Source organism: Hylaeus anthracinus, unplaced genomic scaffold, assembly GCF_026225885.1.
Source record: "Hylaeus anthracinus isolate JK02 unplaced genomic scaffold, UHH_iyHylAnth1.0_haploid 3, whole genome shotgun sequence".
In the NCBI taxonomy this organism is placed as follows: domain Eukaryota; kingdom Metazoa; phylum Arthropoda; class Insecta; order Hymenoptera; family Colletidae; genus Hylaeus; species Hylaeus anthracinus.
In genome coordinates, this window is record NW_026535284.1 from 15,762,245 (window position 1) to 15,783,578 (window position 21,334).

Here is a 21,334-nt window from a genome sequence, read left to right on the forward strand (position 1 = left end):
TTTTCATTTTCCATGGTATGTTTATCTTTGGGAACATTTTCTAATACTATCGCATAATGTTTCGAGTGAAATATACAGAGTAGCATATTCCTGACGTACCGAGAAAGCAATAAACAATTAACATGTGACCGATAAAGATTCAAAATGAAAGTATACTATTGTACACTTGAATATACTATTAATTAACTGATTCTTTGTATCTCTTATTACTTGTATACGTACTATTTTCTTCCAACTGTACTCGAATATACGATTCACGCTTACAGTTCTTTTTTATAATTTCGTACAAGCGTATGTAATTTCAAATGAGATGTCCTCTCGTGGATGATCACTCGTAAATAGACCGATGTAAATTTCCAATAGAAAATTCATTTACGGTTTTGGCGAATGGTTTCGCAGGATTGTAAAGAAAAATCTTAGGCAGCGTGTTACATATCGTACGTATATCATAATAAACGTTGATCAGAATACGTATTCGCAATTCGTATATCGTGCAAAATACATGTATTTTATTTCGCAGAAACATGCATTGCTTCTCATAAGAAAATGCAACTTGAAACCTTTTGAACGGTACCTTAAAAAAAAAAAAAAAAAGAACCTGTTTGGGTTGAAATTTGTAGGTTCAGGATGAAAAATATATATTGAAAACTTATAATCCATATAATTCACCCACATAGCTCATAGTTTTGTTTAAGAACATCATGGCTTAGAAAAGAATGTCTTTAAAAGTATTTTGGCGTTCGATTGCGAGACCTGATCGATATCTTAGGAAATAACTGTCAAATCGTACATCGTTACAAATCTCGAATCTGAAAAAATTATCAGAATTTCTTTACGCGATACTTTCTAAATGAAGTACGTGCGATACAGAACTTGTATACATGTATCGTTCAAGCCCAAATAACAATTCATATACACAAATGTTATGCTTTGGAACAAATACGCAGAAAGATAGCGAAACTTTCTTGGATTGTAAACGTAGCGTTCGAAAGGGTTGACAAAGCTGAACGCGCATTTAGGGTATAGATATCGTATTGCATAGCGAATAAATGAATTTTGGCATGGAAATTTTTATCCATATATTTGGCGATCGAAGGATTGGTACGAATAAAATATATGGGATCAAACAATATGTTTATATTGGGCGGCCGAAACTTATCTAGTCATTACGCTAAGAATAAGGTGAATACACAGATATGTATGGACATACAGCGCGTCCGTACCAAGTGTTACAAACTGTTCTTCCAGAAACTAACGAAGATACAGACTTCAATTTTTCTACAGTTGAACGATATACAACGGCTGGTCTTTCAGTACGTGATAAACTTTTGTTTGGAGCGAGTATTACGGAAAGAAAAAATTTGGGCGCGTGCTAAAAAACCGCCGCGTGTCATTTAATTGTAGCAAAAAAGAAAGTTGATGCCTTTGTTACATTCCGAGAAAACAACTCGCAGCACTTGGTACGCAACGCCCTGCATATGCATGCATATGAATACGTATATATGCAAATAGATATAAATATAAATACAAATATAAATGCAAATATGAATATAAATATAAATATAAATACAAATATAAATATAAACATAAACACAAATATAAATATAAATACAAAGATAAAAATAAATTAAAATACTCAGCCATCGCGAGCCACCCTGACTGAACGTGTCTAGCCACATTTTAATGATAACATTTGCGAGCAACGTTATTGTCGAACTGACCTTGCGTGATTATCGAGAGTGGCGTCGTCTTAGAATAAAATTAATTTTTATTGATTAGTTTTTCTCATTTAAATGTTTGCCTCGTTGCATTGAAAATCAAAATGGACAAATTCGTATGAAATTCTAAAAATATCGATTTGCCATGTTGCATAGGAAATCATTGAATATAAATTATTCACGGGTTAATAACAAACGGTGTTTATCATAGTCGTTTATACGATATAAAATCGTATGTTAACAGTTCAAAGTATCCGCGTTTGAAAACATTCAATTTTCAACGAAGTAGAACATTTTCGTTAACGCTATATACCTACCACGACGAGTCAATGACCGTTTTCCATTTGTTAATGGAAAACAAGGAACACTTTTTATTACATTCCAAATCTTACATTACAATCCAAACTCTTCGTTTCTCAAACGTGAGAAACGAACGTTTCGTACATTTACAATGATCGTTGTAAAAAATGAGATTAAACTAAATACAACGAGGATATTACAATTAAAATGTTTGTACCGTAGTAAATAGTACTTTCGTGTTTCCACGTAACGAAAACTTTGTACTCGTTAAAGAAATTTGAAATTCGCAATAAAAGCTAAAGGTGATGTTTGAAATTACTTACTAGTAAAATACATAAATTAATCGAGTGAATTACGCGAATAATTTTAAGAAGGACTTGAAATAGATAACGAGGAGATAATTTATAGCTTTTTATATAAATTGAAAAAGTTGAATTCGTGCAAGAAAAAGCATGTAAATGACAAACGAATATGTAACGAGTTTTTATTTAGCGAAACACGTTTTCTATTGAACCGATTGATACTAGTTGAGTTGCAGTTAATAGCTAAACGTTGAGCGTCGTAGGTTCGAAAATATTTGAAACAAACGTTTAACGTTTACAATTACAATTCTTTTTTTTTTTTTAAATGTTATACTACAATTAAAGTGTAATCGGAGATCATACGTTGGATCGATAACGATTCATTTCAGGACGATCACTGATCGTGCAAAGTCAGCGCGAATGATAGACGCAACATTACCTTAAGCAAATTGTTGGTAAGATAATTTAAACACAACCATTTGTAACGTCGATAAGTGATAAATATACCTTATACATAAATAGAGCTTGCGCTGTAGTTTCATCAGTCGTGAAACATGCTACAAGATATCGTGACTATCTTTATCAATGTTTGTGAGTGTATTATAAGTTATAAATTATAAGTGAGCTACTGAATGTGTACATGGTAATATTATACTAGTCCATATTAAGATAATAATAAAATGTAATTTTGAATTCAAATTCTAAATGCACCTAGATTATTATTTTTCACGCCTCGTATCCTCCTTTATTTATAAAATGCACTAATTAAGAAAATACAATTTCTTTTAGAATTGAAATTTCATGTATAAACAGCAAAATTACATTGTTGTCAATTACTAATTTAGTTGAATATAAGTAGCTCTCAAACATGAAGATATTCAAAACATACATTCCCTTCTTTTCTCTGCATATTAACGTAATTTAACATCGCAATTATCATAATTCAGCTTCTAATTGTTGATTTGTACACTAATAATTGTCTATTGCCTGGTTTTTTTTAATTAATAAAAATACTGAAGATGTGGCGCCATCGGTGGCAAAATGCTCAACTTTGTCGTGAAATAGTTTCTGCGTCTTCCCGCTAGATGGCGCTAAAGACATCATTTTTTGACCGACCTTAAGTTTATTATATAATATTCAACAAAGTTCTCGTAATTATGCTAGACGCATTGTAATATAAATATCCAATTGAGGAAATATATTTAAACTCTAATTTTTGACGATAAATTCTAATGTCGATAAATTTTATAGCCGTGCGTCATCTAGCGGTAGGAAATTGAAACTTTTTCACGACAAACTTGACCGATTTCCCACCGATGGCGCCACTTGTAACTACCCTACACATACATACATATTCTTATACATACATACCTATTGTCCCATACTACAAAAAATTGAGTTCATGCCTCGTGCATCAAATATTAATTTAGTCTATATAATAGATACTAGATAATAGACAATATAATTGAGATAAACATAATGAATGTGTTAAGAAAATATTCTATGCTCCCTGAATATTTTTAAAGATGACACAGTTGAAAGAATACTGTACCCGTGTACCGGTACATCGCAACCATGGGAAGCAATTATATGTATAACCGCTCTCGTTGATTGTGAGAAGCTTTATAATGGCTATTAATGCGATCATGATGATTGAAAATGATTAAAGCTAATTCAAAGTAAAATTGCAACGTTTAATTTCGCGACACAGTCGAGAATTCGTGATGTCACAGATTCAAGGACGGGGCTTAGGCCGGGTCAGGTCGGTGTGTTGAGCCCGGTTGAGACTTGATGATAAACACTAGACAAAGGAAAGATCATCGCAGTTGCGTTCTACGAGTCAAAGTGTGCGGAACGTGTAGTATCGCAGAACTTTAATAATATATTATTCCTTCTCGACACGATACGCTGATATAAGAATTTATCGATCACGGCTAATCAATTTTGGACACGCTGGTTTGCTCTGATAAATTTTTGCAGTGCGGCGGATATATTCCTCGAATCAAAATGTATAGTGAGTAATATTTCGTAATATTATTTAATATTTCTTATGCGACCATAACTCTTGAAAGTTGTTAATCGTAACTGAAACGTTGGATTTTATACTTTATTACGCTATACGCTATACGAACGCGACAAGTTCAAGGTCCTTTTTTCCCCTTCTTTTTTTTTTTTACCATACCAAAACCGTCTTTATCTTTGAAACCATGATCGTGAAAATGAAATAAACCAAGAAGTAGAGTATATTTTATATTGCTCATTTGTTAATTAAAATTATTTTGTTCTAGAATTGATAACTTTGACGGTTGTAATCCTATCTGGGGTTACAGCACAAACCTGCAAAGACAATTCGCAAGAGCAATGCCCTGCAACAACTTCAACTTCCTTTAACCAAGATACCGATTGGAATTCTGCAACTACTATCTATCAGTTTCATGCAAGAGATATTCATGGTAATGATGTATCGTTAGAGAAGTATCGTGGACATGTATGCATAATTGTAAATGTAGCCAGCAATTGCGGATTGACAGACACGAATTACAAAGAGCTGGTGCACTTGTATGAGAAGTACAGTGAAAAAGAAGGATTAAGGATTCTGGCATTCCCATCCAACCAGTTTGGTGGCCAGGAACCAGGCAGCTCCGAACAGATCTTAGATTTTGTTAAGAAGTATAACGTTACCTTTGATGTTTTTGAGAAGATTGATGTTAATGGAGAAGCTGCTCATCCCTTGTGGAAATGGCTGAAGTCTCAGGCAGCTGGATTTATGATCGACGCCATTAAGTGGAACTTTACCAAATTTATTATTAATAAAGAAGGAAAAGTTGTCTTTAGATACGCGCCAACCACAGACCCACTTCAAATGGAATCAGAGTTGAAGAAATATTTTTAAATTTGTGTATACTCATGGTCTACCACAGTCGGCGATATTTCTATAATACTCGATGTTTATACCTGTTATAAGAACAAATTTTTACCTATTTACTTTACTGTTTAGTTATCTATATTTCTACTAAAACGTCTTTGATATATAAAATAAGTTTTCTGCTCTATTATTGTAACCTCTTTTTTAACCATGTACACATTTGCTCAATTTATTATGTATCAGCCAGACATAATACAAATAGAATTTTTGCTGTAATTTCTAAAGAAAGGTTCATTTAATTCACATCCTAATACACAGGTGTGTGAAATATGGGTTCAGTTTACCGATCACATTTTCCCTTCATTTCCTCGTACATTTCCCTTTAATTTCCCTTCATTTTCTCACACATTTACACTAGCTTGCTTGACGGATCGGTTGCCATCTCGTAGGCGCAGAAGTGCCCCTTTTATACGGCAACCCCGCTAGCCAGTTTGTCGGTCCGGTTGCCATCTTGTAGACGCAGGGATGCCCAGTAAGATATACATATTATATCTCATTTATTTTATATATTTCTAACAATCTAACTGTACAAAATGTAGCTAGGTCATTGAAACCCAGCGGGATTAATTGCTTAATATTTAACCGTTGATATTAAATACATAAAACATAATCTATAATATAGCGCTATTTACAAGTTTTAATACAACGTAAAATTAATCAAGAGCTCTCTAACCGCCGGCACGATGAAGAAATTACAATCTCTTGCCATTAGATTATTAAAACGTATGCGTATATGTATAATTTTACCTGGAATCCTTCTTGTAAGTGGAAACGTTCTACTGTTAGAAAGAGGAAAAAAGCTAACGTTATTTAACTTTCAAACAATGCGACATTTCCGCAGAGAGGATTCCAAGTAATCTAAAGCACTTTTTGGCATCTTAGTGTTCACCACATTCACCTTTTCTTTCAGTACACCAAAACCATTGACGACACTCTGCGCGCGTTAACGGTGTCTTGCATAAATAAATATATTTCAATAAATTACAAAACGTCTCAGGCGGTTTCCTTGGCGTTGCTGTTGATGGTAGCCATTTCGTGCTCAGTGTTCTTGTTCCTACCATTGGATATCGTCACGGCGTCTTCACAGGTCTGAAAAATGTCAAGACTCGTTGTATACTCGCGAGGTCAATAGGTAATTGAACACGGCAATTACAGTAGTCACGTAGCAGCATAATTTATAAAGGAGCAGCGAGTGGATTCAATTAGACAAGAAGCGATTCTGAAACGGTCTAGCGTATTAAAACAATGAGAATAAATTACCCATAGTCTCTTGTTGTAATTCTACCTTGTAGGAAGGGTTGTCGTACGCAGACGTGGTTTTACGTGGAGAAATGTCTGCTTTACTGCTGGTCCGCCTTTTCATCAGCATCATCAAGAGGATCAACGTCGACAGAATAGCGAGAGATGCGACGATTGCCACCACCACTAGCGGACCATAGTAATCGCCTTCGTGAAGGGGCACGGAAGCAAGCTTTCCTGCTGAAAAGTTCAAGTTGTTGGTTATCGCAACTGGCAACACCAGAGAGTGTTGAATGGTACGATTCCTGAAGAGAAATAACGTACCTTGCTGAGAAACCGTGGCGGGTAGAAGGATCCCTGGCTTGGTAACGAAGTCCTGCACGTTGCTTTTCTTTATCCTGCCGTTCGTCAAGTATACCTCGAGCCACAGACGATACCTGGTGCCAGGTTTGAGATCGCCGATCACCGTTCGCGCAGGGGAGTCCCTCTTGGCGATTTTGAACGTGCTCGTGTCTTCTTTGCCGCTGTCGCTTTGATAAATTGCTCTGTAAATGTTGACGTACTTGTCTTCTGGGTATGGTACCCCGCTCCATGCCACCTCCACTTCCGTCGACTTGATCATCTTGATTTCCACGTTCACGGGGAAGGAGTACGTATCTGGCTCCATCGACGTGGTCACGCGAATCTTGGACGGATAAAGAATAAACGGTTAATAAAAATGGCTAATAAAAAGAAAAGTTATCGTACCTCTATTTAATAAATGTGTCATTATCAAACTTTAAATGACATCTAAACAACTCCAAACACCTCCTAATCGAAAATATTCCTTTTAAACCCAAACCCGAAGACACTCACCGTTTTATCACTAACCAGCTCCGTCAACTGTCCTGGTAACGGTACGAACTGGATACCAATTTCGTAGGTGGTCGAAGGCTTCAGGTTCTCGATCATGTACTCCCTGACCGCTCTGTGGATCAACGGCGTAATGGAATACACCTTATCATCCTGCTCTTTGTACCTCAACTGAACCCCGTCGATGAATTGCAGCTCGTACTCGGTGAACATCTTCCACATCACGATGATCCAGCTGGAGTTGGTCTCCGTTGCGTGGAGCTCGGCATCGATGGGTATTTGAGGTGGCAACGTGGTCACCTCGGCCCTCTTCTCCAGAGTTCGAACGCTGTAGATCTTGCTGGTGGGACTGTTGGCCAGATCCTTCAGCTTCACCGTGATCTTCACCTTGTACTCTGTCGAGGGCTTTAGGTTTCCCAGCTCGAACTCCAATTGAGGGGTAGCGATCAGGTCGTTTGGAGGGGCGAACACTTTTACCTTCCAGGTGGACACGTCAAAGTTCCTGCGTGATAAGGAAGATCTAATTAGGATGAGTTATTTATCGTTGCAGGTAGTCGTTGCGTACAGTGTGATTATTTCGCAGACTGCTCTCAACGTCTATAGCGTGTTTGAAGATGTAAAGTAAACGCTTCTTCTGTCGAGCGACTTGTCAGAACAATCAACGAGTGAACCACGCGTAACCACACTGCATGCAAATGATAAAGCGACGTCAGGTACGTTTTGTCATTGGTGTATCGCAGTTCGACGCGTCCGTGTAGTCCCACCAAGACTTGAGGCACCACGAAGACGAGACGGACGGTGTTCTCGTCGAGGGCTTCCAGGATCTGCACGATGACCTCGTCGGACGGAGAGGCCACTGGGAATCCTGGGATGGCGCCAGGTAACGGAAAGCCAGGTGGTACATTGTGATCCAAGCCTGAAGTTGAGGAAATGGGATAATTTTAGTGTACAGGTTTACATTCGTTGTATATTTATTTAGAACGTTTACCGCGATGTTTAACGCTGAACGTACCAAGCTGGGATCGAATGATCTTTTTCTTCTAAATTATCGTGGATTTATAAGCAACACTCCCGTAAATGACTTCTCTATAGCTAAACGAAATATACGAAGTTGTATAAGCACAACTCTATGTTAACGGTAAACCTGACGACGTTCATTTGTAACTATTTTTACCACGTTGGGACAAGTGACTAGTCCTCGAAGCATTATTTTCAATTAAATGCGAACATATTTTACGCGAAACTGAATTGAACGACGAGCAATTCTACTAATTTTCAATGACTCGTTCCATATAAGAAATACAGTAAATCCCATAAATATTCGTACCCTCTACATCGGTCGAAGAAAGGTCTAATTTAAATGAGTGCTCCATGTTTCCAAATCAATCCGTAATTGTAAATATATACACGTGGAAAGTTTATTCGTGTACATATATCTAGGAGAAAATTGATTTGGAAAGCTCGAAGCTATCGTTTGATTTAGACGAATTACTTAAACGGGTACAAAGGATACGAATATTTCTGGAACTGACTGTGTTCCTGTGACTAGATAAAAGTGTGTTGCTGATCAGGGACGAACCTGACTGGTTGGGCGTTTGTGCTGCGAGCGGGTGGTTCAAGTGCGCGAGTCCTGAGTGCGGTATGTGAGCGTCAATGTGAAGCGGCAGAGTGGCCTGCGGGCCACTGGGTTCGTTATGAAGTATGGCAGGCTGTCCAGGATAGTGTTGGAAAGGTCCAGGGTTCGGGTCGTGCTGACTGATATGAGCTAGCAACTCCTCGATCTGCTGGGGCGTGTTGGGAATGTCTGGCGTGTGCACGTGATACGTCGTCTGACCGTTTTCGTTCTTTTGAGCGTAAACGTGAGGCTTCGAGGGCTTCTTAGAGTTAGCAGTGGGACCACCGAAGTAACCCGGTTGTATTTGATTATTCCCCGACTGTTTCTGTCCCGAGATCTGTTGGTGGATATCGTATAAACCTGGATGGCCTTCGGGAGGGCCGTGATCCAAGTGGATCAGGCCAGGGTGTTGCAGATTGATTAGATGATAGAGCTCGTCGGGAAGTATCTCTTTCTGTGGATCGCGTTGGGTTTGTTTAGGTCGAGCAGGAAGCCCAGCGGCAGGCTTGCTCTTTTCACCGTGAAATGCGTCGGATGTTTTCTTCTTGGGACTCGTAGGGACGATTACATTGGGATCTAAGGTGTCCTGATCGATCACAGGACCGCGATAGGGTGGACCAACCGCAGGGTTTACACCAGCCTGAGATATGCTCTGGCCATTGACAGGAGCGAACGCGAATCCTAGAGGATGGTTCAAAGGGACAAACTGAGGGTGATCTGTCGCGTGAGCGATCTTCTGCGGCGATAGATTGCTGACAGGGCTGGGTACACGATTTTCTGGCGTCGAGGTGGTCTTCTCCAGGAACTTGTCCGGAGCCAATGGACCGGGGAAGTAATCGTCCTTGTAGGTTTTCACGAGAGTCTCGACTGGTTTCTTCGCGTCCAATTTTAACTTGGGTTTCTCTTTGACGGGAGGTTTTTCGGGGCCTAGGTGGAACACGTCTTCGACGCTGGGGTGCGTAGGCTTGTAGTCGGGACTGTAAGGACCGTTGTAAGGGATCGTGGGGTGTCCAGGGTCCATGGGGTAATGGTAGAGTCCGTGGGTTGCGTCGGTGGTCGCGGTAACGTTTTTCGTATCTTCCCGCAACGAGGAAGTGGCACTATCCGGTTCCTGGCTGGGTCCGACGGATCCAGGATGGTTAGTCGGTCGTTCGGTATCGTCAATCGGTCGCCGATCGAACGTGTCTGTGGCCAACGGGCCGGGGAACGCGGGCGTCGCGCTCGTTCCTGCAATAAGCAAAGGACCAATGTCACTGATTGCGAGAGCTGACGTCCAACGGCCGTGAATATCGCGGTAGATCGCGGTCGATCTTCCAAATTCTCCATGCATATACGTATTTACAGCGGCCGATCCAAGGTTGGTATGTATGTACAAGCGTTGCTGCGCCGAAGCATGCATCTTACAGGACCACCGGTTCAGATTGTACGGTTCCAAGGGTTTTGATAACGATATCGGACGTTTGTCGGACACCAGGAATATCTTTTTTTCTTAAATCGTTCTACGCGAGGGATGTCCTCGTACCTCGACAGGAGGTAATATCGAGGGTTATTCGAAAGTAAAGAAGATACTGTACAATATTCTAGCGACAAGTCCATGTCCGTGTCGTGATACTGTTTACAATGACATGGAACAAGTTGCTGACGATATAACATGTTATATACGGAGATGTATACAATGTATATTTGTTTATTCGCACTGGAGATTTCCAGTCAGGTCCGCGTGGCGGAAACCATCACCCTCTTTCACCCATTGCCAACCTAACGGGTCCGCTTCGAAATACCAAACGCCTTACTATCGACCAAATAACAACGACAATTTCAAACGCGTTCAGCAGAGCCACCGCCACCAGAAAGGAATCAATCCGTCATAGACCAACACTGACGTTACCGAGGCTCTCGTTTGCGCGTTCTCTGGCGAATTTACCTGGCACCTGGCTGGTCGAGCGACTGCAGCTCCACTCCGTGCAACAGTCATCGCCAGGTAGATGAGCGAGGGTAGCTTGATAAGGAGGACAAGGCAGGGTTGCAGGTGGCAACGCCGGGACAGGTGGACAGGCAGCCTGGCACGAGACGTTGCCCATCTCGCAGTAACATCTCTTCTCGCATCCCGTCACGTTTGATGGCAATTCGCTCCAATTATCGTAAGTATTGCCTTCGTAAACGCACGAGCCGTTATTTCGGCAGCGTACCTCCTGCAAGCGTAACACACATCCTAGCTTCGGACTAAACCTACCATAAATATTCGTAATCTCTGTGTTTATTGAAGGAATTTGTTTAAATTAAACGATAGGCTTGACGTTACCTGGGGACAGCAACGAGGAGGCTTTGGAACGAAGTTTGGCGGGACAGTTTCCCAGTCTAAGCAGTGAGGGTCCAACACGTCGAGTCCAAAGTCTGTTGGACATTCGATAGTGACACATTCAGCCTTGCCAGCGTCGTTGCAGACGCAGAACGAGATGCACTCGTCGTACCACTCCGCTCCCATCTTGTACGTCTTCCCTCTGTAGCTGCACGAGCCCTTGTCCGTCATCTTGTCGGAGATGTTCGTCTTGATCACCTCTGCTGGAAGGAAGACCTGCAACGCAGGACCGGTTCTGCTTCCCTCGATCACTCGTACGTAGTATGTTCGCGCAGGCTCCAGGTTCGACACGATTCCCTCTGGAATCAAGGCTTTCGTTACTTACAAACGTTAAATACTATAATTGGCACACAAAGAGAATTGTAATTGATCAAAGACGAGAAGTGTTCCTTTGGTACAGAATCCGTTGCGTCGATTTTCTATTGTACTCGCCTTTGTCGGGCTTCTGCTGTCTCCAAACGTGATTCTTGTCGGATATCTCCACAGTGACATCCTGGGGATTCTTAGTCGACAGCTTTAGTTTGATAGCGGTCGAGTTCAAAACCTTTGCGTCGGTGAGATTGACGGCTAGATCGGCGGAGGTCTCTGGTCTAATTTCGTGGTCTCCTAGGGTGACGTCGCAGAGGGTGATCGTGCAACAGGAGTCTCTGCGAGAAGCAGTTTCGAGATGTTTCGAATAAATTCAAGGAAACCGACGAGGAACTTTTGATCTTGTACCTTGGATCGGTGAGGATTACGCAACGATCGTGTTGATTGGTTACTGAGGTAGTTTCATTGGGTGGACATCTTGGTTGACACTTGAGGTTGCCACCAGCTTCGCAGATACACACTCTGGAGCAGCCATCCTCGACGCGTTGGCCTCTCATAATCGTTTTGTTCCCAAACAGGCAGGTCTCCTCTGGTTCAGGCGCTATAATCAACAGGGTAAACGTTCTTTAAATAAAAAAGAAAATTCGACGCTCTCTAAAATCTTTTTTCGAGAGATATTATTCTTTAACATTATTCTTCTCTAAATTCTTACTTCGTTATTATTCGTACTCTTTAAAGTTTTGTTCAATCATCATTCTTATTCTTTAAGTTCTTGTTTAATTATTATCCTTATTCCTAAAGATCACCGGAAACTGTGTCATTGCGAAGCGTCAGACAGCTCACCTGAGTCAGCCGCGCAGACCAAAATGGCGCAACAAGGTTCCTCGTTGACCAGCTTCTCCTGACAAAGAGGATCCTCGATTCCTCTGTTGGCTCTGACGTACGGCGAGGAACACAAAGGTTTGCAGTCCATCACCACTCCGCCCACCCCGCATACACACTTTTCCTCGCAGCCCCTAATAATCTTCTCGCCCACGGAATACGTACGGTTCTCCTCAACGCACATCGACACCGCTGGCAGCAACGTCGAAGAAATGTTTACGTTGCTCTCGTTGCGAGGAGCCACGTACTCTCCTCCTGCGGATAACAGAATGCTGAAACCTTAATACTAGGTGGACTGGAAATTAATGTCGTTTCTGCGAGTCTCGGTCTGAGACTCTGATACGTTTGGATCGACCACTAGGTTATTTCACACAGTCCAATTAAACAATAATAATCACCTTCGACTTCTTTGTCATCGTCATCCATGCTGACGTCGCTGAGATCGGTGATATTAGAGTGCAACGAGTTGGTTGGCTCTGGCGCAGAGATATTCAACGCCCTGCCTCTGAACGATGGGTCATCCTTGACGCTCGCGTTCATCGGCATCGACAATTTGTTCGGCATCGACGCGTTCGCTGCGACTACGACAGGCTCGCCACGAAGCAGAAGAGGAATCGTGACACCTTGAACGGTTCCCTCGGTAGCGTCTTCGCTGGTGCTCGTTGGCGACAACCAAGTCATCGTCGTCATCGTGGTATTGCTCCGTTTTGCGTCATCGTCCTTCAACAAGGGCTTTTGGAACTTCTGATCGGTTTTCACCTTGAAGTCCACTGGTTTTTTTTTAGGCTCGACGGTAGTCTTGAAATCCAACTCTTTGGTAGGATACTCGGACTTCCGGTCGGTTTCGTTCCACGCTTCGCCGCGAAGGGGTTGAACGCCTGGTATCTCGGTGATATCGGTACCTGTGAATTCGATGAAAAATTTATTTGAAAACATCAAACCCAATTCATACGAATTCTTTCAATAAACACAGAAGGTACGAATATTTATGGGACTGACTGTAATCGTTGCGTAAAGGGAAAAATTAAGATTCGCGTATCAATTTCCGTGGAATTATTTAATAAACGAGATTCTATGCTGGAGGAATTCGTCTGTATGGGTCTCTTAAATGACTCATTGGGTCGTTAGAAGATTAACGAAACGTGACGTAGGTACATGAAAGGAAATAGCGATCGCTCAGAGTGTAGGAAGTAGGATAAAATACCGTATGGTCAAAGGCACGCTCGGTGACCGACTATTTTAACCTCCCACTTCTTTTTCTGTTCTTCTCTTCGCCTTGCCTCGCCTTCTGGCTATTCCATCCAGTTTCGTTCCCCTTTCTTCCGCCTTTAATCTAGCCTCCGAGAACAATAATAACCATTGGAGTATACAAGTCTCTGCTGCACCTTTCCAAGGTTTTTAGTTCCTTCTCTGTGAGAAAGCTATTCCATCCATAATCTGCTGGTTGTATAGGTTTCGTAAGTGTTCGTAGTGCTTCGTTCCTTCATAAATTGATCTATTCTACATTTCGTCGATCAGACCTCTTGGATTATTATTAAACATCGCGCACGCCTTTCTATTTCCAGTCCCTCGAGCAGGCAATTTCGGAATGGCTCGAGCTTCAATTTTTCCCAATCGAGTCTGACGCAATTTCCATTAACTTAACCATTTAATTTATGGCGCGCCAGGGTTGCCAAAGAATTCGCGAGAACCTGTCCCACCGGAGGAGGAAAAAAAATGGAACTTTTAGTTTCCGAACCGCATTGCACGGAGGCCAGGCCAAGTGTGACGCGGCATTGCGAAGGATGAAAAGCGAGGGAACGGTGGCACTTGAGATGTGAGAGCTACGCCTCGAGCTGGAATTCTTGTTCGGTTAAACGTAGTATGGTTGGATACACTCGAAACCAAGGGATGCTCGGCCAGGCTTCATACGTTTCGTACATAGTTCAAATTTCTGCAGAGTAGTGGTCCCCTTGACTTCGCGCTAGTTGTATAGCACACAAACTATTCCCAAATCGTGAACTGGTTCCTTTCTATAAGCCTAGTGGCTTTGAAGACACCTACGCACCTGCTAAACAACGCAGAGTTTCTGAACTCCGCCTCTTCTTTCCATTTTCTTGGGCGTTTCAAGCAGGTGTCAGGGGTGAATGCTACACAAACATCGTTGTCTGTAACTGTCCTCGTTCGTAGAATAATGAGCTCGCTGTATCGGAATGCGAAAGACAAATCGAGCCATCATCCTGCCATCGTTGCTGGTCGCCAGCTGCTCGTGTGTCCTCCTTCGCGGGAATTACTTAAGTTTGTAGGTAATCAGGCAACATCGCCATTTTCCCAACCTCTATGCCAAACGATGACGTTGCAGATGACTTTCCACTTAAAGTTGATTTAGTTCAGATTCGATGTAACATTTAATATCGACGTTGATGGAAGGATTCCTCGTGAATAAATTCTGACGCTGTGTTTACTCGCAACGGATGGCTCAATGAATAATTTATTTAAACAGTTGCACTATTTATAGAGAGAACGAGCTTGGAAAGTGAAGCGAACGAACGAGTATGACGGGCACACAGAGTGCTCATAACTGGACCAATGCCATATTCGTAACACGTTCGTAAATATTGATACATGCTACCATAATGTTAATATCAACACATCGTATAGTTGTCGAGTAGGTGTATTAAATCGTACGACCGATAGAAGGATGTATAGTTCGATCGACAAGATTCGATAGATGACGATTGGTGATCGTTTCATGCAATTCTAGGTTGAGCGTGTGTAACACGTGGATGATTTAACGACGTAGCACTTTACTTCCATGCAATTCTATGAAGAAACAGAGGACCATTCCGCGCACACGTTCGCACCGTGCATTTTTATTCAAGTAGAATCTCTAAGAGTGAATGAAACCTATGTGCGAATGTTGCGAGCTTCTCTAGACACTTTCTTTCTGAGGAGTTCAAATAATATTACAAAAATAAATGCTACCACTTTTGTTAGATGACATAGTTTGTACAGATAAAGTCGGCAATTATTCGTCGAACACGCAATTCCTGGAATGAATTGCAACGCTCTTCCGGTTCACCTGGGATTAACCACCGACGCGAGTCATCCAGGTCTTCCGTGAGTCGTTTTGCATGGGAGAAAGTCGCCTGCACGCGTATGTGTCATCCATCCTCGGTATGTGAAAACCATTCGGAATCAGGTCAAGGGTGTATCTCGCGGTGAATAAAAAACAATGAAATCGATCACGCACAGGTCTGTTTAACGTCGAAAAGAAAGCTGCGCAACGATTTGTCGATAATTGCGCTCGCAGAAGAAAGAAGATTCTCCTAATTATGCTGGTCTTTCGTTGAAAAAATACAGGTTTCTAAATTTCTCCAGAAAAATCTCTGGAGAGTTGTCTCCGTCAACGAAAAAATTATTCTCCAAATGAAAATTCTCTGAACAACTCTCGAACACCTGTTTTGATCCAGACGATTCTCGTTCGAAATTGGTAGCAATCGTTTCCAACTTTCCGATATTCAACGGTGAGAGAATTCTTTTTTGGGGGCGACGCGAGGAACTTGACGTTTCCTTTGTGCTTACACTCTGCCGCATCGAGACACTCCGAGTTTCTTGTTAACACGGTGGATAAATCTTAAAGGTTGGATAATAAAATCGAGCGCAAGTTGTTCGATGATGCAATCGGATCGTCACGCCTATTTCGTGACACGTTGGAGAGTTCGACGCTTGGAGATACGTATCACGGTTTCGTGGACCGCACGCGACCGCTCGTTCAAGTCTCCGCGCTACGATTGGCTCTGTTCGTGCCTCTAAAATGATTTCGCTCGCAAGAAAAGTGAATCACCTTACCGTGATTTGGACAGAAACGGAGCAACAACTCGCAAACTCGACCGGCGTCCTTCGTGGGACGTTCAGCGAGCGTCCAAGCGGCCATTAAGTGAAAGTCGCCGTTCGCCAGCCGCAGAACAATGAGGCGAGAAGCACGGGAATCGGATTTAATTGCCGTGATTACGAGGAAGATGCTCTTGTTTCCTCGTGAATCTCCCAGCTAGTGGTACGAGTTCGTTCAAGAGTTCTGTGGCCTTAAGCTTGTAACCTCTTAGGTCAGAGAGCCATCGAACAGCGTTATACTCTTCCCAGGGATAGCGTGCAACGATGACTGTAATAATAAACCTTCTCTTCGTTATATAATTCGCGGAGGATGAGGCACTCGAAGCCTCGTCCAACAGTGTTAAGGACGTTTTCTCTTCGGGAGCTCTTCCTCTTCCTGTTCAAGTTGGATGCCATCCAGAGGTCTGACGTGGAAGGATATCCAATCTGGGAGAGTCACAATCGTGGATTCTATCAAACTAACGTTCGTGGTACTCCTTCGGGTCTCCTCAATGTACCAGTAGAACACCAGAGATAGAAGAACATCTGGTAGAAGAATATCTCGCTACGTTGTAAACCTATCTGTGAAGAACCTGATGGAATGTTTCTAGTTCTACAAGGACCATAAGCTCAGCCCAGCAATGCGAGAAATATCGCGATAGCTGCAGTGAATTAATGCTGCAAATCTTATCCTGATGCAGCACCGATCAACAGGTTAGGCGATGGAAGAATACTAATGCGACGGCGGTAATAAGTTGTATCGAGAGGACCGTGGTTGAGACTCGAGACTATAAAGAACGGAAATACGTTCACTCGCATATTTATAGTACCGTTAACTAGGTTACATCGGCAACTACAGCGATCGTTTAGCAGACTTGGAAACTCTTCGGCTATGTTCGATACCGAAACATATTCCGAAGGCAACTACAATATTTAAACGTGCCGAAAGCATTTCTCTTCAAATTTTTTCGATATCTACCCCAGGCCAAAAAAAAATATATTTGTTTACATATACGTTTGATTCTATACAAGAATTTGCATAGCCCCGAAATGCATTCTAATTTTCTTTCTATCAAAGAAGCCTGTGCTTCCACGCGTGCTGCTATGCCAAGTAACGTAACCATCGAAATTAATAAGGAACCGAGGAACCTAATCGTATCGCTGTAGCATATGATGCTGACACGTGTGAACGCTGAAATCAGAGCACAATACTCGCGTGGGATCAGCGAAGGAACACACGACGTAGAAAGTCTGCTGGTTACGCAAATTAAAAAAAGATTATACGTGTCATAGAGACGTAATCGTCATTTAATTAGGAGCAGCCTAGGAGACGCGTTATCTGGATGGAGAACGCGTCCAAGATGGTGTAACGCGTTAGAGGAGTCTAATGCACCTTTCCAAGCGAACCGAAGGACGTGCTTCTGCAATTACCTCGACCGGGATGCAATTAAAAATTCCTCGTTCTCGCTTTACCAGGCCAGCTGCGTTGTTGTTTGCCACCATTCATGTTCGACGCGAACGTTTCCGTTTCTTTCACTTTAATTAGGATGTCGGGTAATGGCTGTTCGATAATACTGGTACTAACGGTATTAGAAATGTTGCCGGTATCGATGCGGCAGTTTGGTCATGATTAAATTTGTGTGTTTACACGAGTATCGCATTTTTATTTATATATTACCAGCGGCTTGTTCTCATCGTTATACCCCTACCCCGTGTTTCGTTTATTTGACGAAACATTGCGGTCGTAGGGTTCGGTTGAATCATGGCTACCTGCGCTCGCCATAAATTCTGTCCTGACGTGCGTTGCTACCCCGAGTTCCTGGCGATCGAGAAGACGATAATTTGGAAAGTCAACGCTTCAGAGCGTTCCTCGCGTATTCCATCTATTTCGGAATATTTTTGGAATTTTGGAAAATTCGTTCAAGCCGAAGTCAGGCACCATTGAAAGGTCAAATTTAAATACGCGATTCCGGAGGTATATTTCGTCAAGTATTGGAAAATGGCGTGTTGCCTTACGGATCTGGATCAATTCATAATTGACGTCCAACGCGTGTTTTCGTTCGGAGATCCACGAGCGGTCTCCAGAGGCCGTTGCACGTCTTTCTACGTAGCTTTAATTTTTCCCAAGGCCGTCGGTAAGAGAGAATGTGCGTCGACCAGTTCTCCAACTGGATCCAACGCTACCGTTAGCGTGTCCCACCGTCTCCCCCTCTTGCACAATAAGCGTCTCCAGGTCTGTTTACCTTCGCGATCGAGGCGCAAAACAGCTCGAGGGACACGGCTGACCGCAGAATCGATTCGACGCGCATCGCGTATCGATTCCCGTCGAGGCCTCACAGAAACGCACAAAGAAACGTGCATTTTAGATACGTACGGAAATTTTTCTTAAAATCTCGCTTCAACTGATCGAGGATCAATATTTGACGGAGGACTGTTCAGAGTTTATACAAAAAAAAAAAAAAAAGAAGAAGGTAATTTAATAAAAATATGAGACTTGTCTGTAAGAGACTTTGACTCGATCTTTGTTTTTCAATTTTTCAAGAAAGTCCTAGCGCTTCACCTTCATCCTTTCCTCTAAGAAAACGAAGAAGGAAGCCGTTCTATTTCATGCAATTCAAATTGACTGCAGCCTTACGTGGCAAGCGTCGAATGATCGCGAGGAACCGAAGAGAACCTAGTCGAAGAGTAACGAGCAGAACGCGAAAAGGGCCAACCGCAGTCTCGATTTCCCCTGCGGAATCTTCCCTCGTGGAAAGTAATCGCCGAGGCGAACTTTCCACACGGTAAACACGAGTTTACGGTCCACCATATCGAAACAGACTGTTTTTATCCGCGTGCGTCCGGTTCTCGGCATTTGCAGAAGAAACGTCGCCGTTCTCGGCATTAGGAAGAGCAGCTTGTTCCTGAAATTGGAAACTAGAATCGCGCCGTTTCTCGTCGGACGTTGACCCTTGGACGATCTTGCGTGTCAGGGAACACACGAGCTCTTCTGCTTCTGCATTCTAGCTGAGTTAGATCCGAGCACTGAGGGCTATAAATGAGCTGTTCGTGTTGAATTCCATGGGTTAGATTTGTGTTAAATCTATATATTAAGAAATAAATGAAATCCCTATGTAAATAGTGCGTGGGTTAGGTGTAAACGATAAGGAATAAACGAGCAGTAATTAAACTAAGTTTCAACAAATTGTTAATGTATCATTGCGACTCTATGGGGCCTGTTCTCTCGTGATATTCTAATTTAGGGATCGGTAGATGACTGGATGCTCGGATTTCTCGCATCATGGCCTCCATCCAAGCGTACGTCGCTCCTGTTTTGGGGAAATCTGTCGCGAGACCGGAAAGTCCGATTTCTTGTCGTCATGGATCTCGATGCCTCTTTCGATTCACGACATTATTCAAGGCGGATGACATCAGCCGCCGAACGGGGACGTGACTGAATTTTTTGACGATTTCACGCGGAATACCGTTAGCTACTCGCCGATCAGTGGCGACTCCTCGCTCGACACGGTTGCGCTTCATGTCAATTACGAGGATGGTGATCCCCGAGAGAAGACCCAGAAATTGAAGACCCAGAAGGTGGAAATTGTTCATTGGATGTGATAAAATCTTGCTATGCGATCGATAGGCAGAGCCAAAGGAGCCCTAGGGGGCTTGCAGAAAGCTTGCAGGGACTCGAGGATAAGTATAAGGATAAGAAAGAAAACTCTTTCCAGGAATAGACAACATTTCACACTAACTCCCCCCCTTCCCAATCCTCATCGAGATTACTCGCGTACGTCAATTAAAATAAATACTCCAACTAAACGTCAACAAACCCAAGGATCGTCCCATCGTTCCCTGAAACCGTCCGAAATCCCTGGTTCCAGCCAGCTGTCCCACAAAACGCCACCGGTTCCCCATCGCCTCGAGTTTCTCGAAACGGGCACGAGCGGGTCGCACCGCGAGAAATCGAGGTTTCACGCACACGTGGAGGGGTGGGGGGCCGCGGGTTTAAGAAAACGTGGCGGATAGAAAGGACGCGATGGAAAAAGCGGAAGAGAGGGAGGACTCACCGGCCGCTGTCGTTTGCGTCTGTGTGTCGACGTCGAGGGCCGTCGTCGATCGCAAGGCGACCCCGCCTAACAGACAGAGCACCGCGACCCGTAGGAAACATCCTTCCTGGATGGGCATCCTACCGCATTCTTCTGCCCCGTGGCCCGCAAACGCTCACGAAACGCCAGCGCCGTTTAGCTGCTACTTCCTGTCGCTCTGGAACCCCAAACTGCACCAAGCGCCACTAACGCACTGTCTATCTGCGGTCTATCCACTCGGCTCTATCTTGCCTCAGGTGTGTTCACACGCGGTTATCGAGCACACTGGCGAGCCTTCGAATAAAACGTAATGCAACGATACGAAACTGTTCACCAGGTTCACCGACACGTTGGCTCGCTCGCGTGATCCGTGCCGAGGACGGAGGTGAAGTGTACACCGGTGAGCGGGATCTACCTCCTCCTTGGCGGTGCTGGTTCGCCTTTCATTCCTCCTCTCTTGCCAGCCAGGAATTCTCCACGCTCACCTTGCTACTGGCGCGAATCTACAGGCTGGACACTGGTCTGGATAGTGGGGGTAGTTTGGCCTGAGGGGGAGAGACTGTTGATCATCGACAACTGTTGGGAGGTGCTTCTTCGTTTCATTTGTTTATAAGGCCGAAGGTGAGGTCCTCGTTTCATTTACTCTGTACCAGGCTTGCATTAAAATGTTTTTCAGGGTATACGATAGTCGTTATGTCTTTCTTTACGTTGCTCCACATCCTCTTCGACCTCTGACATCCCTCGTAGAAACGTCAACTTTTTATAGCAAGGGTACCTCGGGGTTGCTAAGCCCGTAAAGAAGAAAAGTATTATTTCATGTCGTTGTTTCAATCAAGGCTCCCTCTTAAAGGATTCTCTCGATGACTCTGAATCCAATTGGCTCTGAATTCAGTTCTCCAGTTTTCTGGAC

The 21,334-nt window shown here is 43.1% G+C and overlaps 2 protein-coding genes across 2 annotated transcripts; one reads left to right on the forward strand and one right to left on the reverse strand.

The window, feature by feature from the left end:
• Positions 1 to 4,071: 4,071 nt before the first annotated feature.
• Positions 4,072 to 5,489, forward strand: LOC128893525 (uncharacterized). The gene is made up of 2 exons (XM_054154536.1): positions 4,072 to 4,334; positions 4,609 to 5,489. Exons 1-2 carry the CDS (start codon positions 4,328 to 4,330, stop codon positions 5,211 to 5,213), a joined length of 612 nt encoding a protein of 203 aa, XP_054010511.1. The 5' UTR covers positions 4,072 to 4,327; the 3' UTR covers positions 5,214 to 5,489.
• A 67-nt stretch (positions 5,490 to 5,556) lies between these two features.
• Positions 5,557 to 21,165, reverse strand: LOC128893528 (putative epidermal cell surface receptor). The gene is made up of 13 exons (XM_054154539.1): positions 20,407 to 21,165; positions 12,901 to 13,404; positions 12,464 to 12,757; positions 12,029 to 12,221; positions 11,744 to 11,958; positions 11,255 to 11,610; positions 10,877 to 11,144; positions 8,917 to 10,179; positions 8,055 to 8,253; positions 7,341 to 7,839; positions 6,810 to 7,170; positions 6,532 to 6,725; positions 5,557 to 6,335 (listed from the first exon to the last, which is right to left on the reverse strand). The coding sequence occupies exons 1-13, from the start codon at positions 20,522 to 20,524 to the stop codon at positions 6,240 to 6,242; spliced, it is 4,560 nt and encodes a 1,519-aa protein (XP_054010514.1). The 5' UTR covers positions 20,525 to 21,165; the 3' UTR covers positions 5,557 to 6,239.
• Positions 21,166 to 21,334: the final 169 nt, after the last annotated feature.

Coding starts and splice junctions, on each gene's coding strand:
- LOC128893528 (XM_054154539.1), bottom strand. CDS start 20,524: ATGCCCATCCAGGAAGGATGTTTCCTACGGGTCGCGGTGCTCTGTCTG. Junction 12,758..12,900: donor CGATGACAAAGAAGTCGAAG/GTGATTATTATT, acceptor TGTTATCCGCAG/GAGGAGAGTACGTGGCTCCT. Junction 7,840..8,054: donor CGATACACCAATGACAAAAC/GTACCTGACGTC, acceptor CTTATCACGCAG/GAACTTTGACGTGTCCACCT.